At 44.6% G+C, this 23649-nt stretch overlaps 1 protein-coding gene across 1 annotated transcript in view; it reads left to right on the top strand.

The window, feature by feature from the left end:
- Window positions 1–23649, top strand: part of LOC114596181 (transmembrane protein 263-like) — a 288068-nt gene that overhangs the window by 5644 nt on the left and 258775 nt on the right. The window contains exon 2 of the mRNA XM_028727420.2: window positions 685–775. Coding sequence (XP_028583253.2) covers window positions 685–775 — 91 coding nt within the window. The remainder of the gene's footprint in view (window positions 1–684; window positions 776–23649) is intronic.

Raw genomic sequence — 23649 nt, 5'->3', positions numbered from 1 at the left:
ATGGTCGGCGGTTCGACTCCCCGCGGCGGGGTGTGCTCCCGTCTTTCGGTCCCAGCTCCTGCCCACCTAGCAGTTCGAAGCACCCCTAAGTGCAGGTAGATAAATAGGTACCGCTTTATAGCAGGAAGGTAAACGCCGTTTCCGTGTGCTGCACTGGTGCTGGCTCGCCAGAGCAGCTTCGTCACGCTGGCCATGTGACCCAGAAGTGTCTGTGGACAGCGCTGGCCCTCGGCCTCTTAAGTGAGATGGGCGCACAACCCTAGAGTCGGACACGACTGGCAGGGGTACCTTTACCTTTACCTTTAGTTTAAAAGTCATCTTGTCATCCTGTGCCCCAGATATGAGGAGGAAGGCAAGATATTCTCAGCTTTTTATGGAGTGTAATTATTTTTCCTAAAAAGGTGATGAGAACAAGTTTAATCACTCTGGGAGAAAGGAAAGTTACCAGCATTGATATCGTACTATATCCGAATCTGAAATGGTTCGCATACCATTTTTTATAGATTAGCTGTAGGTCTCCACAGATCTAGTTGCCAGGGCTGCTCTGTGACCCTTGCTCTGGCCAAGACAACTACAACGACATCCTTTCACGAAATTCTGGGATCCTCTGTAGGCTCTTCCAGACATCCTTTTAGTTACATATGTCTCTTTGTGGTTTGCAATGAAGCTTCTTCTATCTTACAGGGGCCTAGTTCAGAAGCACAGATGGTGGAAAGCAATGCAGAGGCAGCTGCCGAAGAACCACCTCCTTATTTGCAGGAAGAACCTCCTCAAGGTAGAGTGCTTAGACTGCCACTGTGAATTTCTTATAACTTTTCAAAGGGAAACAGGCCATAAGATTCAAGGTCCATTCTTGTGATCCAAGGGAGTAGTATGTGATGTAGAATGCTTCATGCCATGATAGCACTGTTGATAATCCTAACTGAGTCCTTTGACTTCTCAGATACGTATAAAACAGGACTGTAAACCAAACTCTGTTGGCATTCATTGACAATATAGTTCTAGTTTGGCCTAAGCTACTTATTGGGTGATGACATCTTCCCCCTTTCCACCAAGTTGCATTATCTGTAACGTTAAGCAAGTGATTCCTTTTTAACTGGATTGACTTCTGTTGGTGAAAGTGCCCCAACTGAGAGGTTTGGAGGGTGGCAATACAAGAACAGGCCTTTTGGATGGTGGGTCCCCGTTGGTGGAAAGCTCTCCGCAGAGAGGCTTGCCTGATGCCATCATTACATGTCTTTAGGTGTCAGGCAAAAACATTCCTCTTTACCCAGGCCTACAGCCATGAAATAATCTATGCCAGGCATAGGCAAACTCCGGCCCTCCAGATTTGGGACTACAATTCCCATCATCCCTGAGCACTGGTCCTGTTAGCTAGGGATGATGGAAATTGTAGTCCCAAACATCTGGAGGGCCAGAGTTTGCCTATGCCTGATCTATGCCCTGTTAAAGCTGTTGTGGTGGTGGGGGGGCTGTTATTATGATTATTTTATTATTATGCTATCTATTATTATGCTTTTTATTGTGTGTTTATTGTTGTGCTTCATAAAGTGTGTTCTTCATGTTGTACACCACCTTGGGATCTTTTGATAAAGGGTGGTATAGAAATCAAATAAGTAGTAAAAATAACAACTTTGGAGGTAGGCCTGTCATCTCACTCCTAAGGGCATGTGTGGGACTTTTAGCATGGCTGAGCCAAAGGCCATTCTGATTCCCTAAGAAACCCAGCTCCCTCTCCTCTTCCCAGTCTGTTGCATGATCCCAGGAGATCATAGGATCCTGCAATTAATTTTCATCACCCCCACCTTCATAGGTGCTCAAAATCACAATGGTGACAGAGTGCTAAAAGTGTGGGGTTCCCCCCTCCCCCGTATGTTTAAGTGGTAAGCGAAGATTCCCACGACATTATGGATCGAATTGAATCAAGTGGTTGTAGTTATTCTAGATTAATTAAACTGTAGTGACAGAAAGGGAAGGCGATTTGAATTAAGGACAAGTGCTTATTTAAATGGTCATCCAAGAGTTGGACTTGAGTCACTTCTTTATTTTAAATCTGCTGTTTTTATTTTATTTTATTTCTGCTGTGGAAAAGACCTCTTAATAGCAACTACATTTCAGATCCAGAGCTTGCAGACTCTATTCTACCAGCCCTCTTGGAAAGCTAGTTAAGCAGCCTGGAAATGAGATTGAAAAAGGGTGTCAGCGGGAGGTTCACAAATGCCAATCTTAATTAAAAACCTGGTTTCCAGTTAAATGACCCAGATTACGATGAGTACGAATCTCTCTCTCTCTGCTGCATGAATGTTTCTTTAAGTAAACTTCACTACTGCTTTCTTTGGAAGAAGGTCCTCATATTCAAAGGACAGAAGATGCTAATTGGACCTTTTATCTCTACATTCACGGGGACATACAAAACTGCTTTCTGGTTCATCTAGTCCAGGGGCAGCTGAAGTGGTACTATCTGTATGTTTTTGGACTACGGTTCCCAGCAGCCCCAGCCAGAATGACCAATGGTCAGGTATGGTGGGAATTGTAATCCACAGTATCTGGATCTCAGGGACTGGCTGGATGATGAAGAACAGTGGGAGACTCCAGCCAGAGAACCTCCTAGGAAAGCCACAGAAGAGGAAGGCTCAGAGCCAGGGGAGCAGTGGTGGGACATAGTCAGAGGATGAAGGGGGTGGAGCAGAATGGTTGGATGCTGAACAAGCAGCTGGCTTGAGTGAGAGAGAAGAAGAAGAGGCAGAAAACACTGCAGACATAAGACAGGCAGCTGAGGAAGAGGGAGCCTGCTGGTATTCACCATAGGTTTTTCTGTTGGTATTCTGTTTCCTTGAATAAAGAATCAACCTTACTGCTCATCTCTGTGTCTCCGTGATGACCTGTGGCTGAACCAGCCCTAACACTGTAGGATGCTTGTTACCCCTGATGTAGCCTATTGCTCCTAACCCATTACAGTCTACTCCTTTTGGCAGCATCATGTACTGTACCACTGATTCCTCTCCAGCTTTTTCTATCTCATCCATTACTTTTTGGGGGGACAGGCGTGGGAATACTATTAAATTTTTAGAGAAAGCCAGGTTGCTTTATTCATGCTTTACGGGGGAAACTGGTCTCTGTCGTGTTGGATTGTGATTGCAATATAACATTTTTACCTTGGGCTTTTAATTGCTTGTCTTAAAGGAAATGAACATATCTAATGCAAACTGTATAGTGATACCATATATATATATATATATATATATATATGGTATAGAGATGGTTATACTTGGTACAATACAATTTTTAACATGTGTTTTAACAGAAGGCCGCAGAGCATTTTGCAGATATGAATAATGCAAAGCTTCCATATAAGATAATGTAAATTTTGTTAATTAAAAAACACATGAGAGTCGTCACAATGAACATTATTGATTCAATAGTGTCTTAGGATGTGTTTAATTTGGGATTCAATGATAAAAGTGATCATGCTGCTCAGTTAAGTGAGTGGTGGGGGCATCAAAAAGTCCTGATGGTGTTAAATTAGTTTTGCTTTCATTTCTATGACCCGAGCGAAGGCAAGGCATCATTTTAACTACCTTAGATTCCTTAAAGGTCTGTGAGTGAGAAAGGAGGGTTGGGAAGAGTGTCTTGAAATGTGTTCCTTATTTTCCTTAATTTTCAGCCTGATGAAGAGCTGTAGAATACTCAAAATCTTGTTCATAACTTTGTGATGTCTTAGTTGATCCATTACTGGGACTTTTAGGGTATTTTTCATCTTCTTCCTAATTTTAGCCTGATTACCTGTAATATGCAGTTTACTGAGAAAGTGCTACTGAGTCCAGTGGGATTTCTTCCCAGGTAAATGTGCATATAATGCTAGCTTTGGGGCTGTGTCCACCAGTATCATTCATGAGTTCTGCCCACAGACTTGCTTCTACAATGCTTTCCCTACATACCCTAAAGAAATGCAAGCTGAACCTTCTCTTCTTCCATCTTTCACTCACTAATTCATCAAAGTAATTGAAATATTTAACACTAGAAAGCTGTGGTCAGCTTTCCCCCTGTTGTTTTTTCCCCCCAGCAGGAAGCTGGTGCTAGAATTAACATTCTCCGTGGAAGTACACCTTTGGCTCGACTGTCTACAACTGACCCACACCCACCATTGTGGAAAAATGCAAGAAATTTAGAGAGATGCAATAAATTAGCTGGATAGCTCAGCTGGTTAGAGCGTGGTGCTGATAATGCCAAGGTTGCAGGTTTGATCCCCATAAGGGGAGCTGCATATTCCTGCATTGCAGGGGGTTGGACTAGATGATCCACAGGGTCCCTTCCAAGTCTGATTCTAATGCACCAAAGCCAGAAAGATGCATGCCATAGTCCTAGCTATATATGTTTATATAGCATCTGTGCCAGGATGAAATGGGGCCGGTCGGACTGTGCATATTGTTGGAGCAGAGCGGCGGGGGGCTGCCCTGTTTATTTCCAGCACACAGCAATAAGACTTACGATAGATCTTCTAGGCTGTGACACCAAAGCCATTAAAACAAAGTGGCCCGCAATGAGAATAGATCGCTGAAGTTCTTTTAATAGAAAAATGCCATTATGCACTATCTCTTTTGTGCCTTCCCTTTTTATTGCTGCTTGCTCCTCTTAACAGCCCTTTCCCTTGTAAAAATCAGAAGCTCTTGAAAGAAAGAAAGAAAGAAAAAAGGACATAAATAATAAAATACAGTAAATTTTATTGTTCCGACTGTGCTGTGCTTTGGTTTCCGGGGCTCTACGAATTCGACTGCCGTGTCTGCTCACCTTCCCCTAATGAGAGCACCAGGGACCTCGGGCTCCCTCTAGAGGCCTCGCTCTTCTGGTTTGCTCCAATATTTCATGAAATTGCATCATGACGATGGCAGCTTTTCAGGCTGCAAAGCACGTGCCTGCTGCTTCTGGAGGGAGAGGAATTGGACGTGTATGACACATTCTCTGCAGTAAAATGAAAGGTTTTGCCCTACAGGGGTTACCTTTCCGTTTCAAAGCAATAAGACTGCAGTCTGCTCCTCTGCGCACGGAGGCCTTGAACTCCATTTAGATTTTCCTTTGTGTCTTTATGGTGTCATCACTCATCAGAATAGAGCTGCCCGGTCGTACAGCACCTTTCCCTATGCACATGAAGGCCGTTACTTTAATGAGCTCATCATTGGTAGCGAATAGCTTGAAGACCGTTCCCAACTAAAGCTAATCTGGGGAAAGTTTATCTGAGGCCAAAAGGGTCTTGGAACTTTGCATTCTGATGTGCTCCTGGTAGCCTTTCCAGGAGGGCTCCCAGCAGGGCAGGTGAATTGCACAAGGAAGAAATTTTCTGGAGGAACAGCAGTGAAATCTGTGTCTAAATCAGAAACCAGGAATAATTTTGCTTCCCCGCCCACCTCCAGCCCACTTATTTTTCCTCCCATCATCATCATCAACCTGCTAAGAGTTAATATTCTAGCACCCTACATGGCCTTGATTTTAATCCCCCTTGAATCATATTGTGATAGGTGACCCTTATAGGCTGTCTGTTAGCTCATGGTGACAAATGACTCTATTACCTGCTGTCTTAACACACAGCACCCGTTGATTCTGAACACGTCATGGAGAATGGAGAAAGAAAACCTCATCAAGGGGAGCGAGGGGGCTGAAATGAGGTCAGCCCCGATGGCAGGACATTTCAACAGATTAGGTCTGCAAAGGCAAGGCACAAGCTCAAAGGCATGGCACAAGCGCCCTCTTTGAACAGCCAGTTTAAAGTAGGCCATTTTAGACATCTCTGCAGAGCCACATGGGGGTGCTACTTGCCTGATAATGTAGCAGCTGCTGACTTGCCAGCCAAGCCCACTGCTTCCTATACTAATCCCTTTGTTGGAACCTTATTACAGACTGAGGCTTATAGGGACGCTGTGTTACTAGAAGCTTTGCTTTATCTCAGCCACATCGACGACAATGAGAAAAATGGTGTTCAGTACTCCTAGTTTTTGAAGGTGCAGCTGTTTGCCTCAGCGTGTCTTTCCCCCTTCCCAATCTCTGCTTTTCCATTGTTGCTGTTTAAAATATTGTTTGGTTGTTCACGTAGTGTGTTAATTTGACTATGATTGTCCAGGTTCTTGCAAACTAATCTGTCACTATCGGGTTTTGTTTTTTGGAACAAGTGGGGGGTTTTTATTATGTTTTGGAGCAATTAACAACATGACAACATGCAGCCATGACAAAAGCTTTGCTTTGTTGTACATTTTATCTTTCAGTATTCTTTATCCTTTGCTTTGTACAAGCTATCATTATTTATTTTTGTATTGGACAATGTTTTAGTTATCATGAAATTGGACTCCTGTGAAAGTACTATATATGGGAAAACTGCAGCTGAACAAAAGGTAGGGAATTACACATCATCTGTAGAGTACGCCTTACTCCAAATGAACAATAGGCGCATGGTAGCATCAGACCATCTTGAAAGGGCAGCAGCCCCGTGGATAATTTCTGCTTTAAAAATCCTGTCTCCGCAGCCTCTTTCTCGCTTTGCTTACTTTCTAACTCCGTGGGTGGAATTCAGTGTCACACCAATGTGATGCAAACATTTCTGCTCACCAGATGGTACAGTCACAACTCTCCTCCCCTTGCATGCTGTTCTGTGGGTTCCCCCAACCCTCTGGAGTGGATTTGGGGAAGGCCCCATTGCTCTCGAAGGAGTCCTTGTGCTGACTTTCGCTCGTGTACTGAGTTAGTAGAATCCGATCCCATGTCTCTGAAAATAAAGCCATGTAGTGGGGCCATAGGTTGAAATGGATGCCAGCCGGACAGTGGAAGGCGTTTGCTTGCTCCACCCCAAGCAGCCTTCACATCCACTGTGGGAAAGAAACTGTGCCCCTGTATTTTCTTCCCATGTATGGAGAAAAGCACTTGGGGCGGCACTTTTCGGGGAAACAATTTATTAAATATTGCCAAGGAGGTGGTGTCTTCCCAGCAGCCCTTAGAATACAAGGCGCCTCTATTGCATGCAAACTGAACTTACTGCAACACTTTTCTGAGAGACAGTTCCTTATGAAAATAGTATCTCCTCTTATCCAATGTACTGTGCATTGTGTGTCAGGACATGGCGCCTCATGCATTTCACGGCTTGTTTACACAAGCAGAGAGGTAACAGTCGTTAATTCAGAGGACACTGACAGATGATGACTCTGTACCTTTGCTTGTGCAGGAAAGGAATCCATGGGTATGTTGTTAGCTTTTTTCCTATTCAGGCAAGTGCTCTTCTGCACAGTAGCTACTGATAATAAGGCTTCATAAAAAGTAGGTTAAGTTAAGTGTTAGATACTGGAAAGCAAGAAGGAAAGGTAAGTGTGTGATAACCTAAATTCGTGAGCAACTGTTAGTCTCCTCCCCCTTGGCTTTATTCCTTGCCTACACATCTTCTTCCTGTTGAGAGAGCTAATGCTAACCATTATATATGGGTTTGCTGTTGCCAGTTAGTCTGATTGGATCAGGCTAACTGGATTAGGCTAACTGGCATCTTATAAATCAAGTTATTTCATTATCTGTCTCGGGAGATGGCCTGTTCATAAGATCTGAGCTGCTATATCCCATGTTCACAAACGCTTGAAGGGGCAATATAGCTGAATAACATTTCCCCCCAGCTTGCTGGAAACTCATCGCACTCATTAGAAAAATCCACAGGGAGTTCTTAGTAATATATATATATATATTGACATCATGATATTGTTCTTCAGGAAAGAAAAGAGTTTATGTACCGTAGTCTATAAATCTGGCTTTAAGTGAAATGTCTTACATGCCACGCACTAAGTATTGTGGAGCATAAGGCAACAGCATGGCGCTAGACTGAAAAGGAAGGACCCAAGGACCCAATCTCTCTTCAGATAACAGTTCCAGACTCTGACTGTAGATGATGAATCAATTGTTTGCTCAATGGATGATGACTTCAGACTTTCTGTGCATGTTTGTAGGTCAGGGGACAATTTATGTTCTCAGTTGTGCCTTTGAAATTCCAGTGGACTCGAAAGGACGGGTTTGTATGAGAGAGTGTGAGAGATGGGCACAGCCTTGCAATTATTTTTTCATTTATTTAATAAAATGTATATACAGTATTGTTGGCAGGGCTCTTTTTTCTAAAAAAAGAGGTGCCAGAACTCAACCTTTTTAAGGGGGAAGCACCCGCCCAAAGTGGTTGAGCTCCCCCCGCCCCCTGTTCACTCGCTCGACCCAACGCTGCAGGGAAAACATAAAAATTGAGTGCTGTGCAGGGGGATGGCACCACAACACTACAGACCTGCCGTAACGTGCCAGTGAGGTGCCGTAATGCAACAAAGAGGTGCTGGAACTCAGTTCCTGTGAGAACTGGCTCAAAAAAAGCCCTGTTGCTTGATGGCAGAAAACCTCATAGCGTTTACAAGAAGACTAAAAAAATAGGATTTATTAGTAGAAACAATTAAAACATTCAAAAAAAGATTTGTTTTTTTATATAATTTTTATTAAATTTTCTGTTTTACAATTTATAGTACTCATTTTTACATCCTTCAGATATCAATGACTTCGCTTCTTCTCTTTCCATGGTTCATTTTGCATATAATAAACCCCTGCATATTTTACGAAAAACTATAGCATTCAATATTCCATTGTATCCATCAAAACTTATTTACACTGTTGAATTTATCTTAATGCTGCCAACGTTTTCAGCTCCACACAGTTATTTCCCATATATTCAATAAACGTTTTCCAGTCTTCTCTAAACGCACGTACTTCTTGTTCTCTTATTCTAACTTATAGAATAACATACTGTATAGAACATACAACATTAAACAAATAACGCATCAGCATTCTGAATATCCAGGTAGGCTTGTCTGAACAGAAATGTTTTTAGCAGGTGCCAAAAAGAGTACACTGAAGGTGCCTGCCTGATGACAATAGGTAGGGACTTCCAAAGTGCAGGGGCTGCCACACTAAAAGATAGATTTCCTACAAATGCAGAATGGATATTATGTGACACCTGTAGGAGTGCCAGTTGTGGGTGCTCCAGCTTGACATGCTTATGGGACCATTCTAGACAGCGGTGTAGCTAGTCGCTCGGGGGCCTGGGGTGGCGCGTGCACCCTGCAGCCGGGGACGGAGCGAGCCAAGGCAGAGTGCGCTGCATGGAGCCTCTCCGCAGCCTCCCCCTCAGCTGTAGGGTGGCTGAGGTGGTGGGCAGATGCAAGCCCGAAAAAGCAGCACGGAGCTTGCAGGCAGTCCTACCGCCACCTCCCCCTCAGAAGAAACACATGGCTCAGGCATGCTGCAGGCCCCGTGGTGTGACACCCAGTGCACTCCACCTCACCTAGCTACGCCTCTGTCTTTATGCTCACCTAAGTGTGGATCTCCAAACACTTCCCCCTCAATTCCCTGAGCCCTCCCCCCATTGCTCTTGCTCCCTACCATAGGAGAAGAAGAATAATTTTGATTTGATATCCCGCTTTATCACTACCCTAAGGAGTTTCAAAGTGGCCCACAATCTCCTTTCCCTTCCTCCCCCACAACAAACACTCTGTGAGGTGAGTGGGGCTGAGAGACTTCAGACAAGTGTGACTGGCCCAAGGTCACCCAGCAGCTGCATGTGGAGGAGCGGAGATGCGAACCTGGCTCACCAGATTATGAGACTACCACTCTTAACCACTACACCACACTGGCTCTCAGCAGCTGGACTGTGGCTGGATGTATGCTGATAGTGGCGAGAGGAATGCAGTCTGCTTATGGAGAGGGGAAGAAATGGGTCCAGATGGTGGGTTTCTAGATAATTGCAGAGATTCAAAAGCCGCTTTTTAGGGCAACAAGCCCCAAAAGGCAGCTTCCACCATGCAGTCATAAAACCCAGAAAAACCCGGACCCAGCAAAAAGTATTAACTCATGCCCACACTGCCCCCGGCAATACCAGAAAAGCAGCCCTCATGGAAACCTGTCCCAAGCAGCTTCAGCCCATTTCAACCCGATCAAGCCTTGGAAACATTCCAGGCGCCTGAAACCTAGCAGGAAAATCCCCGCCGCCCCCCTGGCCTCCAGGGGGAGCCTCGCTCTCTGCCAAGCTGGCCGCGCTGGGACTCTCCCGGTTCCTGCAGAGGAAAGTAGCTTTCCTCCGCTGAGACTTACTGTGCCAAAGCGAGCAGGTGCAAAAGACAGAGAGGAGGAGGCAGCTTAAGTAGATTCATGGAGGAGAGGGCTGTTGAAGGCTACTAGCCATAAAGGCCGTGCTCTGCCTGCACAGTTGGAGGCTACAATGCTTCTGGTTTCTGGAAATCACTCGAGGGGAGAGGGCTCCTGCAGTGGGTGCGGGGGTTTTTTTTGGTCACCCCCTCAGTGATTACACTCGGGGCGGCCCGTACCCCCTGCACCCCCCCCCTTCCTACGCCACTGATTCCAGGCACATGCTCCTCCAGGTGGCTATTGCATCCCTCTGCTGGTATGGTATTAATACAGAAATGGTGCAATACATTCCCCACCCTCATATACTATAGGGAAAGAAGACTGGCTTTGCTACGGTAACTGAAATATGTAGGAGGATTGTTACAGTCTCTTGAAACTGAAAACGGCTGGTTTTAAGTCTCCTTCCCTGTGTTACAAAGAGTCATTAGTAAAATACCTGACTTCTGAAGTTCAGCCTGTAAATTGTGTATTCTGGCTGGCTTTCTACTGGTCCCAAAGACTAGCAGTTCTTCACAAATGCTACAATCAGGATGATCTTGCATACAATCAGGATCATTCACAGGGCTCATACAGATGCCCCTGAGCTCTGCATTGTATCATGTTCTCAAAGTACATGTATGGCTCTACGAACCAAACAGCACGGATATTGATGCTTCATGTAAGTGCAAGTAACTCCTGCTTATGGAATGCCCTCAGTTCTTATAGCTTAAGCCTTTACATGTTTACTCAGAAGTGAAGTACCACTTTATTTTGGTGGGACATGCCCAAATGCCTTAGGCTTAGCCTTCCAAGTAAATGATCTTGCTGAGTACCCTTGCATATGCACAGAAATCTCTCATGTCTTACTCTGAGCAGTTATTATTATGCAGTGCATGTGACCTATATGACCAAAGATTTTAGAAAATGCTCCTCAGTAACTACTCCATTTAGTTCAAAAGCAATGTTTTTTTATTGTTGCAGCAACTGATCTGAATGCATGCATGCATGCTTGCTTGCTTGCTTATTTATATTATTTATATTCATATCTCACTTTTTAATGTGTGGTAGAAGAAGAAGAGTTTGGATTTGATATCCTGCTTTATCACTACCCGAAGGAGTCTCAAAGCGGCTAACATTCTCCTTTCCCTTTCTCCCCCACAACAAACACTCTGTGAGGTGAGTGGGGCTGAGAGACTTCAAAGAAGTGTGACTGGCCCAACGTTACCCAGCAGCTGCATGTGGAGGAGCGGAGATGCGAACCCGGTTCCCCAGATTACGAGACTACCACTCTTAACCACTACACCACACTGGTACCCAGGACATGCTTGTCCAGGAACTGTATGCGTTTCACAACGGGACATTTTATTTAAATCCCCACTGAGTTTAAATCCCTTTGCCCTCCCCTGCTGCAGATGGCGGCTAAATGGATTCAAGGGATCCGAGTGGCAGGTTTCAAGGTCCACATTTCACACTGACTCTTCACCTTTGCAGGAATCCATGGCCTTTTGCCCTTAAGGCCAGCCTTTGGTCTTCCTCTCCCGAATATGCATAAGTATTAGGCCTGTGCTCTTGGGGACTAGGACTGTGACAGTAATTCAGCCAATTTCCCCATAGAAAAGCAGCTGTGACAATGTGCTGTGAGTAAGAATCTCCCTTTCCCAGCAGCCCCGGTTAGAAGGCTGAGAAAAATTATTTACCAGAAATAAGACAGCTTTTTTGTGGGGAGACATTGTCTGGGCAGGTGTGGTGGTGTCTGTACCTTCTGTCCTGGTAGGAGGTGTGTCTGAGAATGCCCTCTGTGTCTGGCTTTTAAACAAATTATCTTCTCTAGCATAATCCAAGTTTCCCTTCCATATGCAATGAGGTGATATTTACAAATCCCTGGCACTGGAGGCAAAATGTGTAGTCACATGTAATGTGCAAAGAAAATGAGGTCAGGCACGGGAGAATTCTTCAGAAATACAACTGCAAATGATATTTTGGGCAACAGATTTGATCTGGATTAAGTTTATGTGCAAGTTTTAATTCTCTTAAAATTTAATCTGTTGTCAAAGCATCTCTGAAACATCTGCTTTAAAAATTGACAACATTACTGTTGCTTTTATTTATTTCTCTGTTTAAAGTGTGAATGGGGAACTTGTAGCCTTCATGCAGCCTTTATTTCATGCAACCTGCAGAGATGTGATAGCACTGTGTGTGTGTGTGTGTGTGTGTGTGTGTGTGTGAGAGAGAGAGAGAGAGAGAGAGAGAGAGAGAGAGAGAGAGAGAAGGCCCTATATCATCCTGTAGTGCTGCAAACTCCACCCATCTTTGGCACTGGCTTCTAATTGAGTTTTCCCATAGGTGAAGAGCCCTTCATGGGGCAGAAATTTACCCCAACTTTAATTTAAAGCATGTGGAGATCTGCAACTGCCACCTGGCCCAGCCTGAATGGGAGCCCACCAAAAATGTCCTATGGCCTTTCTGGGCTACAGAGAAGCAAAACTGGAAAGGGAAGAGAAGGTGAAGGAAGTAGGTTTCCCTCATTTTCACTTACTACCTCCCAGGAGAAAGAAAAGACATTCTGTCCCCTTCTTCCACGAGGTGCAAGTAAAGACAAAACTCTTGAAGTCAGGAAGCGAGATGGATTGGCAGTATGGGTAGCACTTGATATCAGAACATAAATTAATTTCAGGAGGAAGAAACCATTTAATGTGGGCTGTCTTTCTGAAGTGGGCCCTCCCTTTTATTACATCACTCTGGGTCTTAACTGTCTCTGGAAGCTGGTTGGTGTGATTCTACAAGAGACCTTTTTTTTGGGGGGGGGGGCTATTTTCCTTAAGACTGCAATTAAATAGAAATAGATTGGGATTGCAGGAGGTAGCAAAATTAAACATCTCAAACAAAATAAAACAGAAATCCTATAACCCAAAATAGCTGTTAGTGCTGAGCGCCCAGAAATCCCACCAGGGCATGGAAAGCAGCAAAGATGGCAGATCCTTCTGAAGTGCCAGGTACCTGCTCTTTGGGTGGAGCCTGTGAGTGCAATTGAGATAATTTCTTGGTATCCAAACATGGCTATAGATGCCTTGTGTTAAACATCCAATTATAAGATCAGTAAGTGCTTTCCAAACAGAAATATGCAGGATTTGTTCCAGCCGCCATCTGAAATGCAGTCACGTTGCATGTGAATTAGTGCAGCTGTTTAACAGCTGAATAGCAGTAACACCCCACCGAGTTTTATTCTTCATATTTCCATTTTACATAATGTAATCACTTGACTTAGAATGTTGCCTGGAGTCTAGAAGTAATGGTTCTGCTTGCTGTGGGGGGATGTTAATGACCACAAATGAACAGTACCTTGATTCCGCAGCCTCCTCCCACCCCTCTTTCGCCTTCCCTTGCTGCAGTGGCTGAAATTAGTCACCTTTGCCACAGCATGGTTCTTTCACAGCAAACTTGGGCATTACAGGGAAATGGTAAGCTTTTCCGTATTAGCTCCCCGGAAACTTCCATTTGTGGCATGCTGGCAGAGGTTGCATCTAATATCCACTTGTCGTGACAGCCCATCAGACATAGGGGCAAGCCACATGCATCCAGTGGTGAGCTTTATCAGGACAGCTGAAGAAGGGAAGCATCTTTTGCTCCCTCAGAAGACTGTGTACCTTTCAGGGTGCTTTGATGTGAAGTAACAGCCCAAGAGCTTACTAAACAGGCCATTGGACTGATAAGGCCATGCCTTTGCAGGCCACATTGTAAGATGGATCATTGTTTGTTTGCTGAAATTGTATTCTCTCTGGAGGCGCATGTCTCCAGAGAGGGGACACCTCAAAGCCCACCCCCAATCTCAACAAGAGGTACTATTTTCCTGCTCTGTATAACTCCCAGTCTTGCATAGTTCATTTTTAAACATCTGCCTTTTCCTCTTCTTGTCTAGACAGTAAAAGACAGTAAAAGAAGTTATGGCCTACCTGGTCTGCTTGGGGGAGCCAAAGAAAGCTCGTCCCTGATTCTAGTGCAGGGTCATGTGAGTTCATAATATGGCTTGGAGGTGAGGATAGCACTTATTCTTGTGAGTGTTCCTCAGTTCAGAAGCTTTTTTGAGGGAGTGGGAATCAACATATGTTGCTAGCATTGGTGTTTTGTAATCTGACTCTATTTTGGTATAACTTTCCTTCTAACCCAGCCCAGTCAACCACCTTCATCTCTGTAGTCCCAAAGACATTTTAAGGTAATGCTGAGTTATCTTCAGTCTACCATCATGAAGCACTCTTTCTACCACCAATGCGCTTAATTTTGCTGATGTTCTCTGAAGCCCTCCATCTTTCATTAGAGAAGCTGCAGGTGCTGTATTCCTTTGGCTTTGGCTTTCCGCTTTGTTAATATCCTCTTTGTTCTCCAAAGCATCCCAAAGCAAATAAGGAAGAATGGCTTTTGCTTAGTGGATAATGCTGCACATTTCATTTCAAAAGCTTTCTATTGTCCCGTATCAATTCTTTTGAGGTCCTATACCAAGGATCTGTGGCTTTAAGGCTCAATATAACAAAAGAATATCAGTTGATATCTGAACAAATGATAGTGATCATAAGAGAATTAGCACTTTGTGAGAATTAGGAGGTAGGCAGGAGACTGCAGAGAGAAGCACCTCTGTTCTGTTCCTGGGAGGAAAGTTAGGATCCAGGCCACTGCAAATCTGTTTCTTCCTAAAGATGCCAATTCTCTTATATATTACAGTAGCTATGCAGCTGGATCACAATAAAGTTCTGCCAGGGGGCATTTGTCATAAAACAGCTCTGGACACTCCTCCTCCTGTGTCTTGTCTCTCAGCAAGTGGATCATGATTTGGGACATGCTCTCCGCTGCTAGAATTTAGCTACCTTAAGTTTGGTTAATCATATTTTTATTAAATGGTGGCTTCTCTGTTTATCTAGCAGGGTAGGTACATTGGCACGTATACCTAGAAAGAAGCAGGAAAGAATGCACCTCAGAATATTGAACTGGACGGGGTCCATTAAGCCTTTTCTGTATCTAAAATCTGTAATTTCCTGTTTCATCTGTTCCCCCGCCCCCTGCACAAAAGCAATGGATTTCCACTTAGAATTCCCTGTGGTTATACTGAAATTGGATTATGAAAGGGTGGTGCCAAGTGTGTTATCCTCATTCGATTCAGGGCTGTGCCCCCAAACGATTTTCAGTGGCAAGCCTCTGTTACATAGCCATCATCATATATTCACCAGTTCCTGGCTTGTATCTCCTTGTCACACTGGGATGTAACTGGAATGGGTGGGTGGTGGCATCAAGGCAGTGTTGTTGTTTGGAGAGAGTACAAGGTACCCTGACCAAGCTCTGAGAGGCAGCAGGGCAGGGAGAAGCCTTTCCACCACCCCACCAGGTCATCGGGACCTCTGGAGACACACGCCTGGAAAACTGACCCTTTACACTTCTTTGTCCAGTGACAGTAGCCACTGTGGGATGGGTGGGTTTGTGTCCAGTCCCTTTTTTCACTGAACCCCAATGTGGGTTCAACAAGAGTCTACACCCAGTCCCTTCCATGGTTGGCAACACATGCTCCTCTTTGTTGCCCCATCATCCCCATTGTGAAAAAGGACTTTTGAGCCAATTTAACATGGGGCCCACAATGTCTCAAAGAACTAGCTGATGACACATGATGCCGTGTGAGCTCTTAAGCCTCTGCATCAGTCAGTTTTGTTTTGAAGTGGCAAGTTGGCTGGAGAGTTTTCAGCCGCAATTCCCCCCCCCCCCCCCGCGCACTCTAATCCTCCCCTGGCTATCTTGCTTTTCTCTTTGCTGTTATGGCAGAGTAGCCTGTGGGTGGCAGCAGAGGCCAGAGTAGACAATTGCCAGGCAAACTATTAAAGCTGTGCTTAAACCTATCATGACAGTTATGATTAGAATAATAGATTGGCATTTTTTCCCCTTAGATCATTGAGCTTACATTTCTCACTTGCCTGAGTTTAAAGCATTAAAATGTGTCCTTCCGTTTCATAATTAATTCATCTCAAAGAGAAAAATACGAAGGTGGCAAATGAATTTCCCACCCCCTGCTTTCTCTCGCCTTGCGCTGGGTGTGAACCAATTTTCGTATTAATGCTGTGGAGGTCTGAATCAGAAAGAGACGGGCTCCTTTCTTTTCTTTGCAGGGTTGGATGGGGGCGTGAAACAGGAAGTGTGTGTCATGTGCTGGTGATGGGGGGGAACCTCCGTAGGATGTGCAGAAACACAGATCTTTCAGGTTTGACACAGCACTGAGCATCATAAGTCGCCCTATTCCCCACCTTTCCTTTATGCTATCTGGCCCATAGGATTCCGCCCAGGCCACACACCCTCTCTCAAGCCACTCCCCCTTTCCCCAGGCCACACCTCTTCCTGATGTCGCTTCACATCCTCCTCGAGTGCTTGCCAGGAATGTGCTCTTGAGCAAAGATGAAAAGAAAGAAAGATGTTAAGTGATTAAGTAAATTTTATGAGAAATTTGTTTTGGAAAACCGTTACAATGATATATACTGAAATTCAGTCAGGGGAATTTGGGGAAGTCACTTAACGATGTTATTAAGAATGGATTAAGTACAGTTATGATGTATGTTTCTTTGTTAGTTTAAAATTTTTGGAAAATTAATTAAATAAATGGGGGGGGGGAGCAATGTGGTCTTGAAATCTGGTGATGACTCTTGCCTGCCTGGATGAAGGATAGTGAGGGGAGTGTGAATGCATATATAGCTAGCATACTGTGCAGAGGAAAAATAATAACGATAACAAATTATTATTATTACTATTATTATTATTATTATTATTATTATTATTATTATTATTAATACCCTGCCCATCTGGCTGGGTTTCCTTGCAGCATCCCCTTTTGCCCACAACAGGCATGTGGCCCCTAGAAATTTGCGCAGAGGGGAATGTGGCCCTTGGGATGCAAAGGGTCCCAACTCATAATTAGAGCCTGTTGGATCAGGCCAACGGCCCACCTAGTCCAGCGTCCTGTTCTCATGGTGTCCAGCCAGATGCTTGTGGGAAGCCTGCAAGCACCTCTTTATGCCGTCAATTTCACCTTCCCTGTTTGTCACACAGCTTTTCAATTAGGCTCCGACACAGCCCTGTGTTTCTAAATCATGAAGTGCCTCTTTGACAAGCCTGTTTTCTAGCATCGTGCTGAGGAATTGGGACGTTTGCCGCTGGCAGGAACCATGGTTATTCAGTGGCAGTTGCTAAGGCCTACAGGCCCCTATGAGAACAGGATGCTGGGCTAGATGGGCTCTTGGCCTGGTCCAGCAGGCTCTTCTTATGTTCTTAATGAGTGCATATTGCCGTGGTGGTTGCGTGGCAGTGTGGTCAAGGCATCTGAGGGCAATGTTTCAACAGCTGTAGTTGGAGGGAGGGGAAATCTCTCCCAGAGCCTTGAGTGGACTGTGGAGGATTTCCCTGTTTAATAACCTTCTGCTCCTTATGCCTCTGTGTTTCTGCTTCTGTTACTAAAGAAATGCGAAAGCAAACAGTTTCTCTGAGGGCATCTGCTCATGTCCTCAAGCAGAACTAATCCCCTCTGCTTAGCATGGTCCATTTCCAGAGCAACAAGTTGTATAGTAACAAAGGATTATGCTACTAAGTAAAGAATGAGAGGGGAGGGACACTGCTGGAATAGATGGAAGTGTTAAGAGGGGCTGCATAACTGAGAAAAGTTGAAGTTACCCTAAACCAGGGGTCAGCAAACTTTTCCAGCAGGGGGCCAGTCCACTGTCCCTCATACCTTGTGGGGAGCCGGACTATGTTTTTTTTGGGGGGGAAATGAATGAATTCCTATGCCCCACAAATAACCCAGAGAGGCATTTTAAATAAAAGGACACATTCTACTCATGTAAAAACACACCAATTCCCAGACCGTCCGTGGGCCGGATTTAGAAGGCGATTGGGCCGGTTCTGGCCCCCAGGCCTTAGTTTGCCTACCCATGCCCTAAACCTTAGGGGTGAGATACAAATAAGGTTTTTGTGTGTGCGCGGAACAAGGTCTGCTGACAAAATGGGTTTGCTGCCCCCACACCTCCCTCACGCCCCCTAAATCTACCCTGGAGGGTTGGGGAAAACAGCAGAAAATGTTTGGGGAGCTCACAGGGGAAGAGAATGGTAAAGCCTTGTTGCATGAATAGACCTCTCCCCATGTGCACATCTCCCACTTAAGAGAGAGAGGAAAACTTTTCTCTGTCCATCCCATTTCTCCATGCCATGCATAATCTGGCAAACCTCTTACTTGCTTTTTCTCTAACCTGAAAAGCTCCCAAAGAGGCTCGCTTTCATTGCAGAGGCTTTCTTCCACCCCCTTGATCATTTTGGTCGCCCATTTCCAACTCTGCAATATCTTTTAGGAGGTGAAGCAACCAGAACAGTACACAGTATTCCAATGCAGTCACACTATAGATTTGTATAATAGCATTATGATATCAGCAGTTTTATTTTCAATTCCTTTCCTAATGATCCCTAGCATGGATTTTGCTTTTTCACAATCGCTGCACACTGGGTCAACATCTTCATCGAGCTAATATTCCCCTGATTACTAGTTGCTTGGGGAGAGGGAAGAGGGAAGTTATGTTTCATTGTGCCCTGGCTGAGAGCTTCCTAGGAGATCTGCTTTGAAGCCAGGAGAGAAGAGGCTTGGATCCTCAGTTCCCACAAGCAGAACTCCGCTCAAGAAATGCTCCCAAGACACAAAGGGGCCACACACACATTTCTCTTCTCTTCTCTCTCTCTCTCTCTCTTGCAAGTTTGCTCATCACCTTGTTTCCTGTGTCGCCTGAAAATCTTCTCTGGAGGATTGGGGGAGTTTGGGGAAAGCACAGGTGCTAGAGCTGAGGAGGGGGGTGAGGATAGGGGAACCGGCAGATATCTCCTCCCTCTGCTTTCCACTGGTGGGATTCCCCACTCAATGGAGTCACTTCTGTTTAATCAAAGAATTGTAGAGTTGGAAGGGAGCCCTGAGGGTCATCTAGGCCAACCCCCTGCAATGGAGGAATCTCAACTAGATCATATATGGCAGGTGGTCATCCAACCTCTACCTTAAAACTTCCAAGGAGTCCACCACCTCTCATGGGAGTCTGTTCCACTGTTGAACAGCTTTCACTGTTAGAAAGTTCTTCCTGATGTTTAGTAGGTATCTCATTTCTTGTAACTTAAATTGGGAAGGATGCCTTCTGTCTGTGAAAGGGCAACTGAAATGCAGGGTAGAGAATTAGACTACAAGGTCCCTTGGTCTGACTTAGTAAGAGTTAAGAGATAATGATGTTTTCTCTCTTGGACGTTAGCCTTCCTCTTCAATCTGTGTCTTTATTCATATACTTTAGTCGTCTGCATAGAATCATAGAATTGTAGAGCTGGAAGGGACCCTGATGATCATCTAGTCCAGGGTTTCCCAAACTTGGGTCTCCAATTGTTTTGGGACTACAGTTCCTACCACCCCTGACCACTGGTCCTGCTACCTGGGCATGATGGGAGTTGTAGTCCAAAAGCAGCTGGAGACCCAAGTTTGGGAAACCCTGATCTGACCCAACCTCCTGACCCAACCAGCTGAGCTATCCAGGCATCTACATGCATCATTTGGACATAGGGACATGGAAAGCTGCCTTCTATTGTGTCAGATCACTCGTCTGTCTAGCTCAAGGTTGTCTACATGGACTGGCAACAGCTGTCCAGGATGGTTTCAGGCAGGAAACTTTTCTATCGCTATCTGGAGATGCCAGGGATTAAAACTGGGGCCTTCTGCATGGAAAGCAGATGCTCTACCAATGAGCTATGGCCCTTACTCATTTGACTACTACTTGGGTCCCCAGATGTGGTTGTCTACAATTCTTATCAACCCTGACCATGCTTCCTGGAAGTGTGGTAGAGCTTGTGGTCCAGTAACATCTGGGGATCCAAAGTTAAGGAAGACTGGCCTATATCATATCCAGAGCTGGTGATGTGAACAGATTCATGTATGATTCGACCTCATGGGGGCATTGGCTGTGGGAAGGACTTTTGTCTGTTCTAACTCGGGAGTCTACCTTTTATGTACATAGATTCAGGTAGGTAGCCGTGTTGGTCTGACGCAGTCAAAATATATATATAAAAAATAAAAAATATGTCCCGTGCACACACAAAAGCTTATACCATGAACAAACTTAGTTGGTCTTTAAGGTGCTACTGGACAATTTATTTATTTTTTTATATATTTTGTGTACATAGTTTGAAGAATAAAATTTCCTCCCCAAAACAGAAAGCAGTAAACAGAACAGCTTAGCTGATTGCAGAAGATAAGTGGATATGTAAAGTGACCCATTCAGGTTTTCTCCGGGAATGTAATAACCTCAAGTGAAGCACTGACTCCAGCAGACACTGAAGACGTTCTCACCTTATTTAACTCTGATTTTATTCATCATGGGAATGGGTTTCATATCTCTTTCAATCTGCCACTGACGGGTAGGAATAATTTTTCAGGCAGTGTAGATGAGTATGCCGTGGTAGAGTCCATTTGCCACCTTGACAGGCGCTTAGTGCCATCAGCCATGGAGTAAGTTGGAAAAATGTTTTCCTTTACAGTCTGACTTGAACATGAGCATGATGTATGTTCAGATGTGGTGGTGGGGAGATGGAAATGACAGAGGAAGGTCGCTGAGTTGTGTGAAGCTGAGCAGTGAATCCCTGCCACTGATTTCTGTCCCTCTCATAGCACAAGCAGAAGCCTGAGACAATTAACTTCTTGTTTCTTGTGGATGGAGTGGAAAATGGGGTTCAAGCTAAAACAGTGAAATTCAAATGAGATGAATGTAAAATTTTGCATTTAGGGAGATTTTTAAAAAACAAACAAACGCGTAAGTGTAAGATGGGGGCATGTGAAAATGGAACTCAGAATTGCAGCTGAGTGCAAACTGAACTTGAGTCAGCAGTATGATGCAGCTGCAATAAAGGCTAATATGATTGTGTGCTTAATAGAACCACAGTTTGCAAGTCACAAGAAGTATTCATGCCATTGTATTCTGCCATAATCAGACTTCCTCTAGATAGAGCATTGTCCCAGTCTTGGGCACCACACTTTGAGAAGGATGTAGACAAATTGGTAATGCATTAGAAGGTTGGTCAAGGGTATGGGAAACCATTCCTATGAGGAAAAGGTTTCAATTAAGTGGGCACAGTTAGCCTGGAGAAGAGAAGACAAAGGGGAGATACTGTATGCTAGAACTCTTCAAACACCTGAAGGGTTATATTAATGAAGAGTACATCTCTCAACATCCATGACCATTGTCCCTGCTGACTGAGGCTGATGGTAATTGGGGTTCACCTGTCCTGTACTGAATGAGGTGCAGAGACAGTGACTGTGGGAGAGAGGGCATTTTCCATGGTTATGCTCCTGCTATGAAATGCCCTTTTTGCCTTGTGCTTACTTCAGCACCAAAGAAAGCCCTTATTCATTTCCCCTGGCCATTCAATCCACTTTAGCTTTAATCTGTCCTTACTCTCAGATACTGCTTTCATATTGTATTTATGCTTCCATGTTTTTTTTATTACTGGACTTTGCATAGGGCAGCTTACAAATTCTGTAATTAGATGCATTTGCCTCATATGGTTTTTAAGGACTGGTCCTGATATTTGTGTGTGTGTGTGTGTGTGTGTGTGTGTGTGTGTTTTAATCTGCTGCTGTTGTATTTTGCTGTAGCTTAATTAGTTTTTTAAGTTATATATTGTTTTAAAATAATGTGTCCAGTCTGGAGTATAAATGCTTTTAAATAGATGCACGTTTGTTTTCCTTGTATGTGTATATGTGCTCAGAGTTTCTCCACTTAGGATAAGTTGCTCTTCTTGAATTGCATCATTAAAAGTTGATCTCTTTTTCTTTGCAGAGTATCGTAATTTCCAGCTTCTGCATTTGGCCATATGCTCCCCCGCCTCCCCCAACTCTAGGCTTGCACTGCAAGTACTTCTCTCTGTACTTCTCTCTGATTTTAAATCATTGAGACTAGAGAGGGTCCATAATACTTGCAGTGCAAGCCTAGAGTTGCCTACTGAGTTCAGTGGGACTTACTGCCTTATCCTTATGCTTCCACCCTCTACCCATTGGCTTGTGACTAAGATTCTTTGAACTCAACAAGGCTTACCGTATTTTTCGCTCTATAGGACGCACTTTTTCTCCTTCAAAAATGAAGGGGAAATGTGTGTGCGTCCTATGGAGCGAAGACGCCATAGCCCCGCGACCCTCTCCCGGCTGGAGAGGTGATGCGGGGCTATGGCAGCAGCCTCTTTAGCCGCGCGCCACCTCTCCAGCCGGGAGAGCGTGTGCAGGGCTAAAGAAGCCATAGCCCTGCGACCCTCTCCCAGCTGGAGAGGTGACGCGCGACTATGGCAGCAGCCTCTCCGCTGTGCGCCTTTCCACTGCTCACCGACCTGCTCTTTGGGGCTGGTGGTGGGCTTCCCCCCACCAGCCCCAAAGAGCAGGTCGAAAGGAGCCTGAAGCCTGGAGAGTGAGAGGGGTCAGTGCGCACCGACCCCTCTCGCTCTCCAGGCTTCCAAGGTAGCCGACTGAACGCACCTTAAACGGCACCTTGTTTTAGAGGGGGAAAACAAGAGGGGGAAAATTATCCCCCTCTCTGTGCAGCGCCTCCTGCCGCTTCGCTGAAGGGGTGCTGGGCAGAGAGGGGGAGAATTTTTTTTCTTGTTCTCCCCCCTCTAAAACAAGGTGCGTCCTATTGTCCGGTGCGTCCTATGGTGCGAAAAATACGGTACTTCAGTGTTGGCCTCTATATGACTGCACTGTTTTTGATAATTGCAGTGGAAGAAGAACCAGGATAAATAGGGCCCTTTCTTGTGCTATTTGGAACACTCTTCCACTGAAAATAAGGCATGTGCTGATTTTCTTTTCACCCAGGGTTTTATTTTATTTCATTTTTTTTGTTGCCCAAGCATGTGGCTGGTTACTGTTAATGTGTGGCATTATTATATTTTACATCGACTTTATGTATCTCTTTTGTTGTTGTTGTTGTTGTTGTTGTACATACAAGTATTACAATAAACTTGTTCTGGAAACCACACTGGAAAATTAATTGCCCAGGAACAAGAGGAGGTTCCTGGAATGATAGGGAGCTACTGGGGCATAACCAGGAACATTAAAGAAAAGCCAATCTCAAAATGGCTTCCCTGAGTGTCAGAAGTTGCCACACACCCCTTTTATTTGATAATAGGAAATTCCTCCTTTCTTCTCTGTTATGCATTATCAGTAGAAATTGCCTAGTGCATGAAAAGTAGAGAAACTGCTTAAAATAGACTGAATTTCAGCTGGGGGAGAAGAAGAAAAAAAGATTGCTGAGTTCCCTATATCATTCATTATTTCATCTTTAATTCAGTGATAACCTCATTTGAATAGCTGGAGGCTTATCACAGAATTTCCATTTGAGCCCTTCCAAAGCCAGGAGCTCTGCACAATTTAGGGTCCATTCTGTGTACTTGGCCACTCTTTGA

The sequence above is a fragment of the Podarcis muralis genome, chromosome 1, assembly GCF_964188315.1.
Source record: "Podarcis muralis chromosome 1, rPodMur119.hap1.1, whole genome shotgun sequence".
NCBI classification, from domain to species: Eukaryota; Metazoa; Chordata; class Lepidosauria; order Squamata; family Lacertidae; genus Podarcis; species Podarcis muralis.
Note: the sequence above shows the minus strand (reverse complement) of the source record. Positions and strands in the feature narration are given on the sequence as shown.